The following is a 19,216-nucleotide window of genomic DNA, read 5'->3' on the forward strand; positions in this document are numbered from 1 at the left end:
GTGAGGCTGCCCTCGCCCTTCACACAGGCCTGCTGGTCTCCTGTCAGGCTTCTGTGCTTACCCAATTCAAATATTTATTTGTTTGTTTGCTTTTATTTTTTATTTTATGCCACATTATTTTTTTAAAGGTTGGAAGCTAAAACAGATTTTACGTTGTGATAAATGTGCTTTTTGAGGCCATCGGTTCTCAGATAATCACACTAATACACACTATATTAAGGGGAGTCACATAACATTGAAAAGTGAATCTAGAATAATACTGAAAAGTCATTTTCTCCCTCAATAGCTGTAAACTGTCCTTAAAGATTAATGAAAAATATGTTTTACTTTAGCATTAGAGTATTAAAATGGCCACATCTTTACCAATAGCATCCATTCAAAAATCAAGTGACGTGCCCTCAACTTTGGTGCTCACAGATCCATAAATAATGGAATACGTTCCTGCTTATACAGGGTTTCCTGTTTGCCAGGGGCAGTGCATGAAAACAGATTCCACGTCATGTTACAGATAAAGCGCTCTGCCGGCTTCCCAGTGCCAGGACCTGATGCCATAGACAGCACCAGGCACCCCCAGGCAGAGCCCCGAGTTCTGAGGCCTGCCGCGCTCAGGCAGCATCTCCACCCTGTGGCCAGATCGCTGGTCACAAGGCAGGGAGCCCGATAAACAGCTTAGGAGACATTTCTGTTCACTACAAGCCGCCAGGCGACAAGCGAAGGCTGTGCTCCCAGCGCTCCGGCTGCCTTTTCACTCGTCTTCTCCCCGTGGCGTCGTGGTGATGCCTCCGAAGTGTCCCCCTCACCGCGACGGGAAGCCGTGTGGCCCTGATCCCTGTGGGCCTGTCAGACACAAGGCGCTCAGGGACACACGGGCCTTCAGGGCTGGGGTCATTCGGCCGGCTCCCGGCTCTGTACACTGCGAGCCCAGGGAGCCCTGACTGACGGACGAGGTGCCAGTCCAGGGTCCGGTGAATGGAAGGTCAGGGCCACTTCTCGGGGAGCACACAGGAGCCGCTATTTCCATTAGCAAGACAGGTGTGTGCGAATCACCCATGTTTTAAAGCATCTCAAATCCTCCCCCCCCCCCCATTACCTTCATCAAACTGAGCAGCAGCCGTTTGGCTGTGGACCACTGCCCTGCAGGAAGGAGCTTCCAGGCTCTCAGAAGTTAGGTTCTGGTTTTCACAGTCTCTGCTTTTTTCTAAGAATTACTTCTGTTGAAGATAACTTCTTGGCAGGCATTCCTTTCTCTTATGCTCCCCCTGCCCGATGGTTCTCACGTCATTTCATCATTTCTGAGCTCATCTCCTGGCCCACTTGGGCAGCCACCTGTGCCGGCGTGGCCCGTCGGGAGCCCGTGCTGCAGGATGGGGGCAGGGTACCTTCAGCTCCTGTAGCAGCAACAGAGCTGGTCGCACTGGCCAGAGAAGCTGCGGAGAAAAGGCTACGGGGAGTCTAGTGCCTGGGCGCCTTATTTGGTGCACTGAGAGGCCCATGTACTGAGGGAGGAAATAGAAATATGTGGATGGCAGCACAAAGCAATAAGTGATATAACTCAAAAATATGGAAGATTTGATCGAAGTGAAGAGAGCGGGACTGGGTGAGCCCAGCTCACGACACCATTGGCCCTGGGGGTACGCTCCTCCGAGCCCACGTCTGCTTACAGCGTGGATGGTCCTGTCCACTGAGGACGGGAATGCCTGCCGGGTCTGAGACCTAGGTTCGGTTTGCCTTTGTCGCTGACTGGTCTTACTGCTCCTGGTACCCACACAGGTCCGACGACCTTGACCTCGAATGGGTGTCATTCCCCCTAAAACCTGGTCTTCCTGCTGGACCCCTGCCGCCCTGCTCCCCGGCCTCCCGCAGACACAGCCTGACTGCTCACCGTCTGACTCAGGGCCCTTTGGTATTTTAGGATCACCACTATTGGATGTCGCTCTTTCTCAGGCAGCTTGATTTTTCACTTTTTTTACTCTAAATGCTCAGCACAGATCAGAAGCCTGTTATCTCTTCAGCCTCGTCCCGAGCTGGCTGCCATGTCTTGTGTGAAAGGTTGGCTCTTCTTCAGCTCCTGCCTCCCGCCACACCGTCCCAACCTCTCCCACCAGAACCCTCGTGGTTTTCCTGCCACTGCCTGCACCCAGCCAGCCTGTCCTCGCCTCTCACTTCCATCAGGACATCCTTGACCGCTTTATTTATTTTTAATTCTTCTGGATGTGCTTCCTATGCCACTTTAAAGCTTCAGAGCATTTTGTATATTTTGTTTATGTGATTATCTAAAGAAGCTATGAACAGTATCCATAGCAAATGAAGACCAGAACTATTTCAGATATGAACAATCACATGAGTCTGTCCTGCAATAAATGGTTTCCACAGTGACAATCCGTGCACATCATTCCCTCTGAAGAGGAGGAGGTGGCTCTCAGGTGAACAGTGCTCATTGCTGCTTTCCTGCCAGGAGGGAAAGTTCTGTAAGCAACCAAACTGCCCAGTGACCTCAGTGATATGGCAGTGAGTAGCGGACAGCAGTCCACCCACTCAGTGGAGAGTAATGCAAGCACTTGGGGGTTAAAGTTGGAGATTGTATGAAAGACAGTGAGAATGATTATGATGGATACTCAAATAAAACATAGCAAAATATCAAAATGTATACATCATGAATTGCATTGTTTGAAATGTGTGTTGACAAGGCATGGAAATTATAGCAAAATAAGGTTAGGAAAACTGAAGATTGAGGGAATGCAAGTGGATTGCTGTGGAGTGACGATGAATAGACAAGTATAGCTCAAAATATAGTGGAATTAGAGCCCAGCTGGTGTGGATCAGTGGTCGGACCAGGAAATCAGGGCACATGCCTGCGTTGTGGGCTTGATCTCTAGTGTGGGGTGGGCAGGAGGCAGGTGATTGATGATTCTTTCTCAGCATTGGTGTTTCCATCTCTCTCTCCCTCTCCCTTCCTCTCTGAAATCAATAAAAAATATGTATTTTTTTTTAAAAAGATAACTGACAGAATATAAGTGATGGTGGAGCCGAATCATTTTCAAAAATTATAGGTGGGCAAAGACTCCTAAAGTTCCCGTTGGAATCGTGCCTCGACTGTGGCAAGGCATGTCCTCTTCAGCTGGCAGGGACAGTGTGATAAGCAGGTTAGCCTGGCCAGTGGCATGTCCGCAAGGGGCCTGCCGTCTCCATAGCAAAGGCCTCTAGGGAAGCAGGCTGGTGTTTGTTTTTCTATAATATTATAGTTGTGTTGTTTTGTAAGCACCAAGGTGAGAATTACTCAGTTTACTATAGAAAAGCTTTTAAAATTATGCAAAGTGTCAAGATACTTGGCAGTTAACCCAGAGTGCTTTACTAATTTACTAGATTCAGCACAAAGTAGTGCGGGAAGGGGCAGGCAGCAGGGGAGGAGCCGAGCTGGGGCCAGACTCATCCTGGCCTTGCTGTGCCCGCCACCTCTGCTCAGGGGCGCAGGGGGAGTGTCCGTGGGAGAGGCCTGCGCCCCTGCAGCTGCGCTCACCAGCCCTGAGCCTGGCATTTGGCGTCCATCTGTCAGCTGAGTGGCTACTGCTGTGGGAGCGCATTGACCATTGGGGGCAGCTGCTGCACTGAGTGTCCACCCACTGGTGGTCAGTGCGTGTCATAGCGGCCAGCCAGTCAGCCGGTTGTCCAGTTACTAAGGCTTTTATATATAGAGATGCCGCTGCAGCTGTCATTTGGAGAAGTGTGCCAGCTCAGCGAGCACAGTAGGCCGTAGGCTGAGGCACACACAGTGTGTGGGAGTGAGGGCAGCAGCTAGGCGTGGGTGACTGCAGGGACCACCGTGAAGTGTGGAGCTGCGTTCCTTAGCACCCTTGCTCCCGAGGCTTTGTTTTTTAATTCTGTAATTTGACCAAGTGTCGGCTGGACACCAAATAAGAGTGAGGCCTTGAGCGTGACTTGATGGCAGGGCCAGGAGACACGGCCTCGGGGTGGGGTGCCAGGCACTGACCACACTGCACAGTGACTGCAGCCACAGGCATGGCACTGGCGTGGGGCGGGCACGCAGGGCACAGGCGTGGGGTAGGCACACAGGGCCACACCGGGAGGGAGCAGTGAGGGCCTCCCCAGGCGCCTGTGAGAACCTCGCCGAGTTGCCAAGCTTGGGGGTGAGGAGATGGTGCCCTGCAAACTGAATGAAGTCAAGAAACTGAGCAACGAGCTCAGAGACACAGTTGGGGCCATGTCACCAGGTCCTGCCTACCCTCGGGGAGCCCAAGGCTGGTTCTGCAGGCCGGCCCCCCGGGGTGACCAGGCGGGAAAGAGTGCAGAGGACCGAGCTCAGGAGAGCGTGGAGCCGACATTGGCTGTGGAGACTTGCGAGCCAGCAGAGCAGGGACAGGCAGGGCCGAGGTTTGAGGATCAGGAGAGCAAGGCTCTAAGAACTTCCGCTCTGGAGCCAGAAATGGACCCTGAACCAAAGGGCAGGCCTTGAGTTTTTTTTAAAATGAGGTCTTCTCTGTAAACATCACAGGAGCTGAAGTTGTGAGGGGCGCCAAAGGCCAGTGTTGGATGAGAAAACCCAAACATGGGACTTCATGAAGAGAAGTTCCAACCTCGCTCTCCTTCGTGTGTATAGTATTTACTGCATCTCTCGGATAATTAGTGACTCTGAGCATGTTTTCATGTGCCTCTTGGCTTTCCTTCTGTCTTCTTTTGAAAAGATTTTATTTAGATCCATTGCCCATTTTTTAATTGGATCATTTATCTTCCTTTTATTAAGTTGTATAAGCTGTCTGTAGATGTTGGAGATTAAACCTTTATCAGTGATAACATTTGCAAATATGTTCTCCCATACAGTGGGCTTTCTTGTTTGTTTTGTTGATGTTTTTTTGTTTTGTTTATTTGTGTTTGTTTTTTTTTTTTTGTGTGTGTGTGTGTGTGTTTTGTGTTTGTTTTTGTTTTTTGCTGTAAAAAAGCTTTTTATTTTGATGTAGTCCCATTTATTTATTTTCTCTTTAGTTTCCATTGCCCTAGGGGCAGTATCAGTGAAGAAGTTCTTTTGGCATGTGTCTGAGATTTTGCTTCCTGTGGATGCCTCTAGTATTTTTATGGTTTCCAGTCTTATGTTTAAGTCCTGTATCCATTTTGACTTTATTTTTGTGTATGATGTAAGTTGGTGATCCAGTTTCATTCTTTCGCATGTATCTATCCAATTTTCCCAACACCATTTATTGAAGAGACTGTCTTGATTTCATTGTATGTTCGTGCCTCCTTTGTCAAATATTAATTGAGCATAGTGATTTGGGTTGATATCTGGATTCTCTATTCTATTCCACTGATCTATATGTCTGTTCTTGTGCCAGTACCAGGCTGTTCTGAGAACAGTGGCTTTGTAATACAGCTTGAAATCTGGTATTGAGATACCTCCTACTTTATTCTTCTTTCTCAGGATTGCTGTGGATATTCAGGGTCTTTTTTTGTTCCAGATGAATTTTTGGAGAGTTCTTTCTAGGTCTGTAAAATATGCCCTTGGTATTTTAATGGGTGCATTGAATCTATAAATTGCTTTGGGAAGTATGGACATTTTGATGATGTTGATTCTACCAATCCATGAACATGGTATGTTCTTCCATCTGTTTACATCTTCCTCTATCTCTTTGTTCAGTGTCGTGTAGTTTTCTGAGTATAGGTCTTTTACCTCCTTAGTTTAAGTTTATTCCTAGGTATCTTAATTATTTTAGTGCAATGGTAAATGGAATTGCTTTTTTAGTCTCTGTTTCTGTAAGTTCACTATTGGTATATAGAAATGCCATAGATTTCTTGGTATTAATTTTGTATCCTTCTACATTGCCAAATTCATTTATTAAATCTATTAGTTTTTTGATGGAGTCTTTTGTTGTTTTTTTATCTACGATATTATGTCATCTGCAAATAAGGACAATTTTACTTCTTCTTTTCCAATTTGGATGCCTTTTATTTCTTCTTTCTGTCTACTTGCAATGGCTAGTACTTCTAGTACTATGTCAAACAGGAGTGGTGAGAGTGGGCATCCCTGTCTTGTTCCTGTTCTTAGAGGGAATGGTTTTAGTTTTTGCCCATTGAGTATACTGTTTGCTGTGGGTTTATCATATATAGCTTTTATTATGTTGAGGTATGATCCTTCTATTCCCACCTTGTTGAGACTTTTTATTAGGAAAGGGTGTTGGGGATTTTATCAAATGCTTTTACTGTATCAATTGATATGACTATATGATTTTTATCTCTCAATTTGTTTATGTGATGTATCACATTTACTGATTTGCGGATATTGTACCATTCTTGCATTCCTGGAATAAATCCTACTTGGTCATAGTGTATGATCTTTGTGATGCTCTGCTGGAGCCAATTTGCTAGAATTTTGTTGAGGATTTTGGCATCTATGTTCATGAGGGATATTGGATTGTAATTCTCTTTCATTGAGTTGTTTTTATCTGGTTTTGGTATTAGAGTGATGCTGGCTTCATAGAAGAAATTTGGAAGTGTTCCTTCCTCTTGAATTTTTTGGAATAGTCTGAGGAGGATAATCTTTGGTAAAACTCTCCTGTGAAGCCATCTGGCTCCAGGCTTTTGTTTGCTGGAAGCTTTTTGATGACTGTTTCAATTTCTTCCAAAGTCACTGGTCTATTGAGATTTTTAGATTCTTCCTGATTGAGTTTTGGAAGGTTATATTTTTCTAGGAATATGTCCATTTCCTCCAGGTTGTCCAGTTTGCTGGAACAGAGTTGTTTGTAGTATTTTGTAACAATCCTTGTATTTCGGCGGGGTCTGTTGTTTCTGATTTTGTTTATTTGGGTCCTCTCTCTTTGTTTCTTGGTAACAAATTATCTAACTCTACAACTCAAAGAGTTAGAAAAAGAGCAACAAGAAAATCAGTGAGGACAGGGAGTGTTGCAGCCTCGCCCGGGACAGCCCAGGTGGCCATGAGAGCTTCCCGCATCCCGCAGGTGGTCGCTTGCTGGCCCTGGAAATGGTCAAGGGGGCTGAGAAGCTGATGGTTTACATGAAACAGTGGCTGGGCTCATGGCTGCCATGCTGACTGCGGGTCCAGGGACTAATGGTAATCACACATGCAGACAGCAGCCTCCTTGGCCTCCTTAGGCTCCCAGCCATACCTTTGGGTGCGGCTGAGGGGGAAGGCGGATTGTGCAGACGTGGCTGTGGGCCAGGCTCCTCACAGGATCTCAGACAAGAGGTCCTGAGCAAGCTGCTGGGCTGCGACCTCTGTCCCCTGCATGCACATTGTGTTTACAGGAACAATTCCCACCATGTGTGATAGAGAGAAGTCTCAGTGACAGAATAGAAAATCTAGGTATTATGGTGTTGTATTAGAGAGAGAGAGATAGAGAGAGAGAGAAAGAGAGAGAGAGAGAGTGAGAGAGAGAGAGAGAGAGAGATGATTTTATGAGCAGAATGATAGCAAGAAAATACTGCAGAGCAAGAGCAACCTATTTGCTGGTGTCTGTGTGTGGACTCCTTCCTGTAGCCCTCATGGTGCCTGCGGGGGCACAGCAGAGCTTCCCCAGAGGTTCCTGGACTCCTCCTCCTTGGAGGCCCCTCAGCCTGAGATACCAGCACCAGGCCCCTTGGCCCCTCCCCCAGGAGCACCAGGCCCCTCGGCCCCTCTCCCAGAAGCACCAGGCCTGTGGGCCCTTCTGTTTGATCATTGCTGGATGCCTTGGAGTGAGAAAATCCCAAGGCTGTTCAGACACACCAGGCGCTGTTCGGGCCCTTGTTTGGCTGCACTGTTAGGAAACTTTCTTGCTCACATTCATTCTCCTTTTGCTCATCAACAGTAAACTCTGTGTATGGGCGTGTCCCTGGGTAGAAATGAAGCAGTAACACGTGCTTTCCAGTTGCTACTGGTTGTGGCCCCCAGCACGTGCGTGCGCACGCGCGCGCGCGCGCGCGCGCGCACACACACACACACTCACACCCCCCCCTGGTGGGAGCTGTCACTGTCTATGGTAATGGCGTTGCTTGTTGAGGACGTTCTTTGAGTCTTAGGAAGGCACTTGCCTGCCGAGCTCCCCTTTGAGTGCATACATAAAGCACAGCTGAGGAGGCAGGAGGCCCTAGCAACCCCCTGCTGTGGCAGCAGCCTCCTGACCCCAAGCCCCTCCCTTAGGAACCCCAGCTCCTGCTGAGGAATTGCTGGAGCTTCTGGGCCAGCCCACCTGCTGTCAGGAGCGAACCTCTGGTCCTGCAGGCCCTGGCCTCCTGTTGCCCAGTCCCCGTGTGTCCCTGCACCCCGTAGCCCGCCTCTGCTCGGCCTTGGTGCTGCAGGCGCACAGGGTGCTGGCTCGGCTTCTCTGTGCCTCTCTGTGCTCACCGCTCACTGCCCAGGGTCTCGCTCCCATTTCCTCAGCCCCGCGGGCAGGTCTGGGGGAAAGAATATACCAGAGGAAGCTGAAAGCAGTGCTCCATTGCACCATTGAACCTCTGCCTCTGCCTGTGTCACGTGAGACTCCACTGTCCACCGGCCACAGCATGATCCCTCATGGCGTGTTGGCTCGGGACACCACTGGACGCTGTGGGGACCAACGGCAGGTCACCCAGAGGGCAAGCTTCTGTCAATGTCCTGGCCGCGGTGACGCCTGTGCTGAGTGTTTAAGGAAATGGAGGAAGAGAGAATGATGAATGGGCTTCCGGGAGGGGAGGATGAGCAGAGGGGGGCACTGAGGGGTCGTGTCCTGCAGGGCTCGGGGCACATGGCCTAGAAGGTTCCTGTGGGAACAGCCCTGCCCCCGCCACAGAGGCCTGTCCCGGTCCCTCTCTGTCTGGGGGTCGGCGCTGGCCCGGCTGCCAGGGGTATGTCCCAATGGCACAGGGGGCTCCAGGCCCTGCGAGGCAGGGAGTATAAGCAAATATTCAGCGAACAACAGGTCAATAAAGGAAACAAAGATGATGGATTTATAGGAAAAGGTGGAGGAGACTACTTGGATTCAATGTTTACAAAGTTAAGTGGGATACGCTGCCCTGGGTACATCGAGTCAAAGAGCCTGCACTTTATCCAGCAGGGACTTAGTTTTTATTGTAAACTAGAGGCCTGGTGCATAACATTCGTGCAGGGAGGGTGGTGTCCCTCAGACCAGCCTGCACCCTCTCCAAACAGACCCCTCAAGGAATGTCTGACTGCCCGTTTAGGCCTGATCCCACTGGCTGCCTGCCTGTCTTCCTGATTGCCCCTAACCACTTCTGCCTGCCAGCCTGACCATCCCCTAACCACTCCCCTGTCAGCCTGATTGATGTCTAATTGCTCCCCTGCCAGCCTGTTTGCCTCCAGTAACCCTCCTCTGCTGGTCTGGTCACCCCTAATTGCCCTCCCCTGCAGGGTTGTTCACCCCCAACTGCCCTCCCTTGCAGGCCTGGTCCCTCCCAACTGTCCTCTCCTGTTGACCATCTTGTGGTGGCCATCTTGTGTCCACATGGGAGCAGGATCTTTGACTGCATGGGGCAGCCATCTTGTGTGTTGGAGTGATGGTCAATCTGCATATTACTCTTTTAAATAGGATGACGCATTTTTCTTTGGGTCAAAAACAAAGGGATGGGCCCTGACCGGTGTTGCTCAGTGGATATGGTGTTGCCTTGAGGACTGAAGGGTCCCAGATTCCCTTCCTCTCTGAAATCAATAAATATGTACACAAAAACACAAAGGGATGGGAATTCTTGGTAGTGATCTAAGGGCTCCTTGGTCTCCCACTCAGAACCATCACTGACCGGGGATCTACTTTATTGTTTTAACATCCGTCACCACACAGTTGCAGAATCGGTCTTTTTCTTTCTTGTTGAATTTCCTGGGGTGTTATTGGTTAATAGAATTATGTAGTTTCCAAGTGTACAATTCGATATACATCCTCTGCATATTGTATTGTGTGTTCACCACCCCCTTTACCGCTCTTCCCCCCTCCCTTTTCCGTCTGGCCGGTAATGACCCCCTGTCTGCATCTATGAGCTTTTGCTCCTCTTTCCTGCTTAATCGCCTCACCCTTCACCCAGACTCCCAGCCTCCCTCCCCTCTGCCAGCTGTGAGTCTGTTCTCGGGATCTATGAGTCTGTTTCTATTTTGTTTGTTAGTTTATTGTTCATTAGAGACGTAAATGTTAGACTCAAAACCATAAAACTCTCAAACATTGGTCGTAACCATATTTTTTTCTGATATGTCTCCTTGGGCAAGAGAAGCAACAGGAAAAGTAAGCAGATGGGAGCACATCTCACTGATGTGTTTGCACAGCCCAGAAGCAATCAGCAAACGGCCCTCTGTGGGGCGCTGTGGGAGCAAGTGGACGGGCGGGCAGTGGCCACGCCTGTGGCCGCTCTCATGATTCTCAAGATCACTTTGTTCATTCTCCGCGACCTGTAGCTCACTGCCCCCAGCAGGACACGTTGGAGGGTGACAGAGGACTCCATGACACCTCAGGCAGGATGGGTGCAGGCGGGCAGGCTGCATTCCCGCCCCACTGGTTCTCCAGCTCGGAAGCTGGCTCCTTCCACCTGGCAGGGCCTGGGCTGCACCACCTGCCCTGGGGGGGGAGGCGCGAAGGTTGGGTTTAACCTTGGTGCCAGGATGAGTGCTTTTACGTTATCTTGAAGCCCCTGTGGGTCAGCGCTGGGAGGTGACAGGGGCCCCTGTGGGTGGGGGCTGGGAGCTGACAGGGGCCCCTGTGGGTCAGCACTGGGAGGTGACAGGGGCCCCTGTGGGTCGGCGCTGGGAGGTGACGGGGGCCCCTGTGGGTGGGGGCTGGGAGGTGACAGGGGCCCCTGTGGGTCGGCGCTGGGAGGTGACGGGAGCCCCGGGTTGGTGGGGGCAGGAGTCTTGCTGTCCGGATGTGCGAAGTGGCAGCCTCAGTGCTGGCCCAGCGGGCCCCGGCGACACTGACGCCTCCTGTGCTTGGTTGCAGGACCAGTGGTTCTGGCGGGTGAGGAACAACAGGGTCATGGACGGGTACCCCATGCAGATTACTTACTTCTGGCGCGGCCTGCCTCCAGGGATCGACGCGGTGTACGAAAACAACGAGGGCAACTTCGTCTTCTTCAAAGGTGAGACGGCCCCGCCCTGCTCCGCCATACGCGGGCCACGTCCAGGGCCCTGACGCCCTCAGAGAGGTGGCCGGCAATCCTGCTGGGTGGGAGGAACCACTTATGATGCCTAGAAACACAAGTGAAGAGAAATTTTAATTCTTTCAGTTACGTTTTTCCATGTGGTATCCCATGTAGAAGTCAAATTTGTAGACTTCTTATATTTTGCTTAAAAGCACCCAAAAAAATAAAATGGATGGATGAATGAACGAATGATTAAAAGCCATTTTTTGCCCTGATCAGTGGTTCAGTGGTTAGAGCATAAGCCGGCACACAGAAGGGCCCCAGGTTCAGTTCTGGTCAAGGGCATGTATCTGGGTTGCAGGTTCAATCCCACATGTGGGAGGCAACCAACTGATGTATCTCTGTAACATCCATGCTTCTCTCTCTTCCTCTCTTCCTCTCCCTCCCTCCCATTTGCTCTAAAACAAATGAATGCTCAGCTAATGTGGCTCAGTGATTGAACATCAACCCATGCACCAAGAGGTCCCAAATTTGATTCCCAGTCAGGGCATGTGCTGAGTTTTGCGGCTCAATCCCCAGGATTACAGGGGAGGGGAGAGGGTGTGCAGGAGGTAGCCAATTGATGTCTCTCTCATCGATGTTTCTTTCTCTCTCTTCCTCTCTCTCTAAAAAAAATAAAAACATTTAAAAGGAAAAAAAATCCTACTTTAAAAATCAATGGAACAAACACTTTCCAGTGAGGATTAACAACAACAACAAACCAACCAACAAAAAGACGCTACACAAGCAACACTCACCACTCAGGTCAACAGCAAAGACTACATCCCACAGGAAGGAGTGACTCCTTTATGAGCAATCTCCTAGTTTATTGAAAACTATTTTATATAATACAAATTGACCATCACACCCTCACACAAGATGGCCTCCCCTTGTGGTCACAAGATGGCAAGCAGGGAAGAGTAGTTGGGGGGGGGGGGGTGTCAGGCCTGCAGGGGAGGGCAGTTATGGGTGACCAGGCTAGCAAGGGAGGGAAGTTGGGGGTGACCAGGCTGGCAGGGAGGGAGGGCAGTTGGGGGGGACCAGGCCTGCAGGGGAGGGCAGTTAGGGGCAACCAGGCAGGCAGTGGAGGGCAGTTAGGGGTGACCGGGTTTCTTTATGAAATACGGGGTTTGGGTTTCTTTTTAAAAGATTTTTTGGGTCACTTGCTATTTTATACAATGAAATCTATTTTATTTCTCAGACTTTGCATTATTTAGTCAGTATGTTAAACTAGAGGCCCAGTGCATGAAATTTGTGCACTGGGGGTAAAAGGGTGTCCCTCAGCCCAGACTGTACCCTCTCCAATCTGGGACCCCTCAAGGGATGTCTGACTGCCCGTCCAGGCCTGATTCCACCAGGCAGTCAGACATCCCTCTCACAATCCAGGACTACTGGCTCCTAATGGCTCACCTGCCTGCCGACCTGACCTCTCCCTAACCACTCCCCTGCCAGCCTGATCAATGCTTAAATGCTCCCCTGCTGGCCTGGTCTCCCCCAACTGCCCTCCCCTGCTGGCCTGGTCACCCCTAACTGCCCTCCCCTGCAGGACTGGGCCCTTCCAACTGCCCTGCCTCCCCTACAGGCCTGGTCCTCCCCCCTGCAACTGCCCTCCCCTGCCAGCCATCTTGTGACCACATGGGGTAGGCCATCTTGTGTGAGGGTGTGATGGTCAATTTGCACATTACCTCTTTATTATACAGGATAGTTTATAGTAAACTAGGAAATCACTCAAAAAGGATTTACTCCATCTTGTGGGATGTATTCTTTGCTGTTGACCTGAGTGGTGGGTGTTGCTTGTGTAGCTGCTCAAGGCCTGCTTGCAGGGGTGAGCTCAGAGGACTGGCCTGCCGTCCCCAGCACTTGGTCTGCTCAGAACAATAACACTCAGGTCTATGGGGCTGGGCAGAGCCTGGTTGAGTCAACCCCAGGAGCCAAGTCCAAACCGATGGGACTGCTATGTCGCCAGGACCCAGAGGACAGAAATGAGATTAAACAGGCCACGAAAAGGGTTCTGAACAGCAGCAGCAGCAGCAGCAGCAGCAGCAGCAGCTAGCCAGTATCCTCAGGGCCAGCGTATGTAGTGAGAGCGGGGAATGAAATGTGGCCTTTGGGACACTGGGTTAAGTGAGGCTGAACTTTCAGGCAAAGACAAGAGTCCTTACAATTTATTCTGTCTTTGCGGACTCTCCCTTAAGGAATGGGGGATGGTGTGGCCTCAGCCGAGAGGACATGGGGATTGGCCTCAGCTGTGGGGACACACAGGGTCCAGCCTGGGCTATAAGGACACAGAGCTGCAGTCAGACACAGTTTCACACGCTGACTGGCCCTGTGAAGTGGTCGAATTACTTGCTCCCTGTGCCTCAGTTTCTCCATTGGGACTATAGTTGGCATTCTTCTCCGGGATCAGCTGGAGCATCAGCTGGGATGTGTGCCTGCGTGGTGCCTGTTCGGCTCATGAGTGCCCAGAAGCTCTGCCCTCCTGTGAGAGAGGATGCTGTGTCTGTGATGGGGAAGCCCTCCCCCACTCTTCTTTGTCTCCTGAGCAGCAGGAGGAGGGGTACTCAGCCTGCTTCCTTGCAGGCAGCAGGCAATGTCCCTGACCCTGTGCTGGCTCTCACTGCCTGCCCCCTTAATAAACATTTTTAAAACTCCATTTGACCCTTTTCCATGTAGGAATAAGCATTTAATTTAAAAATTCTTCATGAGATTCTTTGCTTAGTGTCTGGCCCCTCTGCTGGTCCTTCAACTGCACTGGAGCAAGCACCTTGAGTATTTCTGTCATTTAGTCCACAGCTCCCACAGTGATGGACTGTACTAGGCTCTTAGTGGACAGATATCAGATGGATGGATAAATGGATGGATGGATAGATAGATGATGGGTGGATGGATGGATGGATGGTAGGTGAATGATGGATGGATGGATGGATGGATGGATGGATGGATAAATGGGTAGCTGGATGGATGAATGGATGGGTGGGTGAATGGATAATGGATGGATGTATTATGGATGAATGGATGGATGGATGGATAAATGGGTAGCTGGATGGATGAATGGATGGGTGGGTGAATGGATAATGGATGGATGTATTATGGATGAATGGATGGATGGTGGATGGATAGATGATGGGTGGATGGATGGATGGATGGATGGATAGATGGTGGATAGATGGGTGGGTGGATGAATGGATGATGGATGTATGATGGGTGAATGAATGGATAGATGGTGGATAGATGGGTGGGTGGATGAATGGATAATGGATAGATGTATGATGGATGAACGGATAGATGGATGGCGGATGGATAGATGATGGGTAGATGGATGGATGATGGATGGGTACATGGATAGATGAGTGGGTGCGTAGGTGGATGGATGGATGGATGGGTGCTGGATAAATCAGTGGATAATGGATAGAGGAAGATGGATGAATGGATGGATGGATGGTGGATGGATAGATGATGGATAGATGGATAGATGGATGGATGATGGATGAATGGATGATTGGATGGTGGATGGATAGATGATGTGTAGATGGATGAATGATGGATGGGTACCTGGATAGATGAATGGGTGGGTAGGTGGATAGATGGTGGATGGATAGGTGGGTGGATGGATCTCACTAGAGAATTACTGGAGTACATAATCTGTAATGTCCTCTCCAGCCCCAAACATTACAAGTAAGGCTGTTTGTATTATTTATAACGTCTCTGACTTTAATCAGGCCTGGCCTTTTCCTCTACTTTCTTCCCAGTACAGTGTCAGTGGGAGCAGCTTGTTACACTTGCTCCTGACTATGGCAGCTCCTATGAATTCAGGAAATGCCTCCCCTTGCCAAGGAGGCGATATTTTCCTAGAGAAATAGACGGCAAGTGGTACAATTCACATCTCCTATGTTTAAAAAAGGAAAATAGTTGAATATGAATCTCGAATACTCATTTCTAAATAATAGAAATGAAGTCCCTGTTACTTTGTAGTGTGAAAACCTTTCCTCATCAAGATGCAGAAGGAGCTGTCTAACTGTATGTCCTTAGTAAAGCCTGGAGAGTTAAATCTGTAACTCGAAATCATCGTTGTTTTCTGAGTTCTGTGCCACAAATATGCAGGCAAGGTGTTAATTTTCCTAATTTTGTGTATAATTAGCTGCTGGGATCTCATTTTGCCATCTGACAAATGCTGGCTGGAGATTTTCTGCCTGCTTTGTTTTTAAAAGAGAATATAAGTGCATTTTTAAAATCCTCCGGGTTTGCTCCTAGCAGGAAAAAAAGGGGGGATTGATATCTTCTGTAGTGGAAGTCTGATTGTTTCCCCCAGCACAGATGGAAAACACCCACAGTCCAAGGAAATATTTGCAAAACACATTAAGAAAAAAAAAAAAATGGGTTTTATACTATAACTAGAGGCCTGATGTATGAAATGTGTGTGAGTGTGTGTGTGTGTGTGTGTGTGTGCACATGCATGCACCTGTACTGTCTCCAATTTGGGACATCCCTGTCACAATCCAGGTCTGCTGGCTCCCAACTGCTCACCTGCCTGCCTGCCTGATTGTGCCTAACTGCTTCTTCCTGCCAGCCTGATTACCACCTAACCACTCCCCTACCAGCCTGATCAATATCTAACTGCTCCTCTGCTGGCCCAATTGCCCCAAACTGCCCTCCCCTGCTGGCCTGATCACCCCTAACTGCCCTACCCTGCTGGCCTGGTCACCCCTAATTGCCCTACCCTGCCAACCTGGTTGCCCCCAACTGCCCTCTCCTGTAGGCCTGGTTCTCCCCAACTTCCCTCCACTGCTGGCCTGATCACCCACAACTGCCCTCCCCTGTAAGCCTGGTCCCCCCGAACACCCCTTCCCTGCTGGCCTGGTTGCCTCTAACTACCCTTCCCTGCAGGCCTCATTGCCTTCAAATGCCCTCCCCTGCAGGCCTGGTCCCCCATAACTGCCCTTGCCTGCTGGCCTGATCACCCACAACTGCCCTCCCCTTCAGGTCTGGTCATTCTTAACTGCCTCCCCTGCAGGCCTGGTTGCCCCTGACTACCCTTCCCTGCAGGCCTCATTGCCTTCAAATGCCCTCCCCTGCAGGCCTGGTCACCCACAACTGCCCTCCCCTACCACCCATCTTGTGGCAGCCAAATTTGACCACATGGGGGTGGCCATATTGTGTGTTGGAGTGATGGTTAATTTGCATATTACCTCTTTATTAGATAGGATTGTATAGGATAAGAATTTCCTGGCAGAACTGTCACCATCTCCTTCCTCATACCCTGGCATCTCTTGCAATGCCTGGACAGCAGGCCAATGGAGCTTTTGTGTGCTTTTTCTCATGCTCTCACCCCAGGGGACCTCATGCTCCCTGATGGCAGCCATGACAGGAAACATGTGGAGGTTCCTTACCCGCTGCTGTTCACTTCTGGGTATTTATCCAAAGTCTGAAACACTAATGTGAAAAGACATATGCACCAATGTTCATTGCGGCATTATTTACAACTAGAGGCCCCATGCACAAGATTCATGCCTGGGCTTTGGCCCTAGCCCCTGCCCACTGCCATGGCCGAAGGCTTCTGCCACCTCTGCCGCAGTCCCTGCCTGCAGTGACTTTGTCCAGAGGAAGGACGTCCGGTCTAATTAGCATTTACACTTTTATTATAGGTCGCCATGGTATACATACAAGCCAACTAAGTGTCCAGTGATTGATAAATGGATATATAAATGCTACTCAATCATAAAAACAGGATGAAATCTTACCATTTGCAGCAACACTGATGGTCCTAGAGTGCATTATGCTCAGTGAAATAAGTCAGAGAGAGAAAAACAAACACTGCATTATTCCACATGCAATCTACAATGCAAAACAGAGCAAAAGTCGTAGACACAGAGCACAAGCTGGTGGCTGCCAGAGTGGAGGAGGGTTGGGAGTTGGCTGCTTGGTGCCAAATGTCAAGGAGTCCAAACCGCCAGGGACAGGCTGGTGCATCCTGGTGCCGGCAGCACGTGGCTGCATTCCCGGGTGTGCACACACAGAAGGTCTCCGACAGCACATTGAAGAGTGCCCACTCATCACAAGAAAGAGAAAGCTGTAATGTAACTAGACTCATTGTGGGGCCATTTCCCAGCTTATACAGATGTGCAAGCATTACACTGTACACACACTAATATCAATTCCATGTCAAATAGACCTCAGTACAAAACCAGGTGAGGTGGAGAAGGGCTTCTCTGGGAGGCGCTGGCCATCAGATCAGGCAGCGGGTGTTAGCGGGTGCAGGGAAGGCAAGGGTGGGTCGCGGGAGCGGAGCTGCGGAGAGTGTGGGCAGCCCCGAGTAGGGCCTGCAGGCTGTGTTGTCTGGAGGTCATTCCAAAGCAGCAATAGACGTCCTGCCGTGTGCCTTCTCTCTAGCACTGTGCATGCTCCGCAGTTCTGTTCTCCTCCCCTCAGGAACTCTCACACGGAGGGAGGGAGACCGCTAGACACGTGGATGAGGTTTAAGACTGCGGGGTTATGGATGCTGATTGTGAAGGGAAGGGGTGGCTTCAAGGCACTGTTATCTCAGAGAAGCACGTGTAGTGGGCTCAGTGTCTGAGGGGCGGGATGGGGGAAACCAGCAGCCTTGGGTCCCTGGACAGAGCACCCGAGATCCTGGGTGGCAAGCTGTAGGTCTTCCTTTGTCTCTTAGATTAGTCCCCCATGCTGATTGGGTTCTTACATAGTCATCACTGCATCCACCTTCAGAAATAACAGGGATGTTTCAGAAATAGTGTCCGGGTTCCAGATGTGAGCGTGGCGAAGCCGCCTGTGGGTTTCACATTCGGAGGCATTGCCGGCGGGGGCTCTGATTTCTGACCCGAATCAGCGTGTTGTGCACATGTGCTTACTTCCACAGGCAACAAGTACTGGGTGTTCAAGGACACGACGCTGCAGCCCGGCTACCCTCACGACCTGGTCACTCTCGGGAGCGGCATCCCCCCGCACGGCATTGACTCAGCCATTTGGTGGGAGGACGTTGGGAAAACCTATTTCTTCAAGGGGAACAGGTCAGCACACACTTGCCGGGAGAGGGGCTCAGTGGTTAGTGAGGGGGGTCTCTAGCCTACTGCAGGCATGCCCTGTGGTGTGAAGAGATCAATTAAAACCGAAATGTTTTTAACGTATTTTACAATATCAGGCAGCATCAGTCTCCCTCTCCCAAAGGAGACATATTTGTGAGCCTCAGTGTGTGGCCTGTGCCTGTGTCTCCTCTGTGGCCTCTCCAGCCGGGAGCTGAGGCGGCCGAGCGGCCTTGCCGCCCCAGGCAGTGCATTTTCTTACCATTGTACTTCCCTTGGTTCAAAAGCTATTTTTAGCAAAAGCTTTCTTCCTTAGGGTGTATATTTACAATACTTACCACTTTTAACATTTTTCATATTTTGTATATTTTTGAGGGAAAAATATTGAGAAATTGAGAATGTATTTGTCTTCACTTATCTCTACCTCCTATTGGCATCTTTCTGCGAAAAACTGGGGAGAGGAGCTGACCCTCGTAATTCAGCGGAGGGTGCTGTGTCCCCGCTCACCGCTCAGCATCTCCTCACCACTCTGTGCAAGGCGCAATGGCCATGCTTCACGCTAAGCTTAACCTTGGAGAAACTCAAGATGTTTTCTATTATTTTGTTTCTATTATTGTGGATTACACTAGCGTCACACAGAAAAGCACACTCACTTTTTCTTGTGGTGAGAACCTGGGACACGCGGCCTGCCTGTCCTGGCCCTTCCTGGGGCCACCTCTCCTCTGGCCCTCAGAGGGCCCAGGAGCCCCTCAGGGGTGCTGGTAGGAACCACAGCCCCAGCCCTGGACAAAGGACCCACCACCATCCTGGCCCAGAAAATAACCAGAACATAGTTTTTTCATGGTTCTCGCCAAAACAGTTCCAAGCTCATGCACAAAGTGTGTGATTTCCCAACCTGTTTGTCACTCTAGTCTCAGCCGATTGGTCAGGGTGTTTGGAAATGGTTGTCAGTGAATTTGGGGAACATTCACTGCATGTGGGAAACGGTGGACGTTACAACCAGACGGGACTGGCTGCCACGTGCCTGTTGGTCATCCTCCTCCCAGCGCCCTCCTCCATCCAGGAACAGTGGACCCATCTGAGAA

At 50.1% G+C, this 19,216-nt stretch overlaps 1 protein-coding gene across 2 annotated transcripts in view; it reads left to right on the plus strand.

The window, feature by feature from the left end:
• Window positions 1–19,216, plus strand: part of MMP16 (matrix metallopeptidase 16) — a 155,270-nt gene that overhangs the window by 118,522 nt on the left and 17,532 nt on the right. For both annotated transcript variants that reach the window (XM_045581566.1, XM_036437338.2), the window contains exons 7-8: window positions 10,917–11,055; window positions 17,969–18,119. In XM_045581566.1, the coding sequence (XP_045437522.1) occupies window positions 10,917–11,055; window positions 17,969–18,119 (290 nt within the window). The remainder of the gene's footprint in view (window positions 1–10,916; window positions 11,056–17,968; window positions 18,120–19,216) is intronic.

Source organism: Pipistrellus kuhlii, unplaced genomic scaffold (genome assembly GCF_014108245.1).
Source record: "Pipistrellus kuhlii isolate mPipKuh1 unplaced genomic scaffold, mPipKuh1.p scaffold_m20_p_14, whole genome shotgun sequence".
Taxonomy (NCBI): domain Eukaryota; kingdom Metazoa; phylum Chordata; class Mammalia; order Chiroptera; family Vespertilionidae; genus Pipistrellus; species Pipistrellus kuhlii.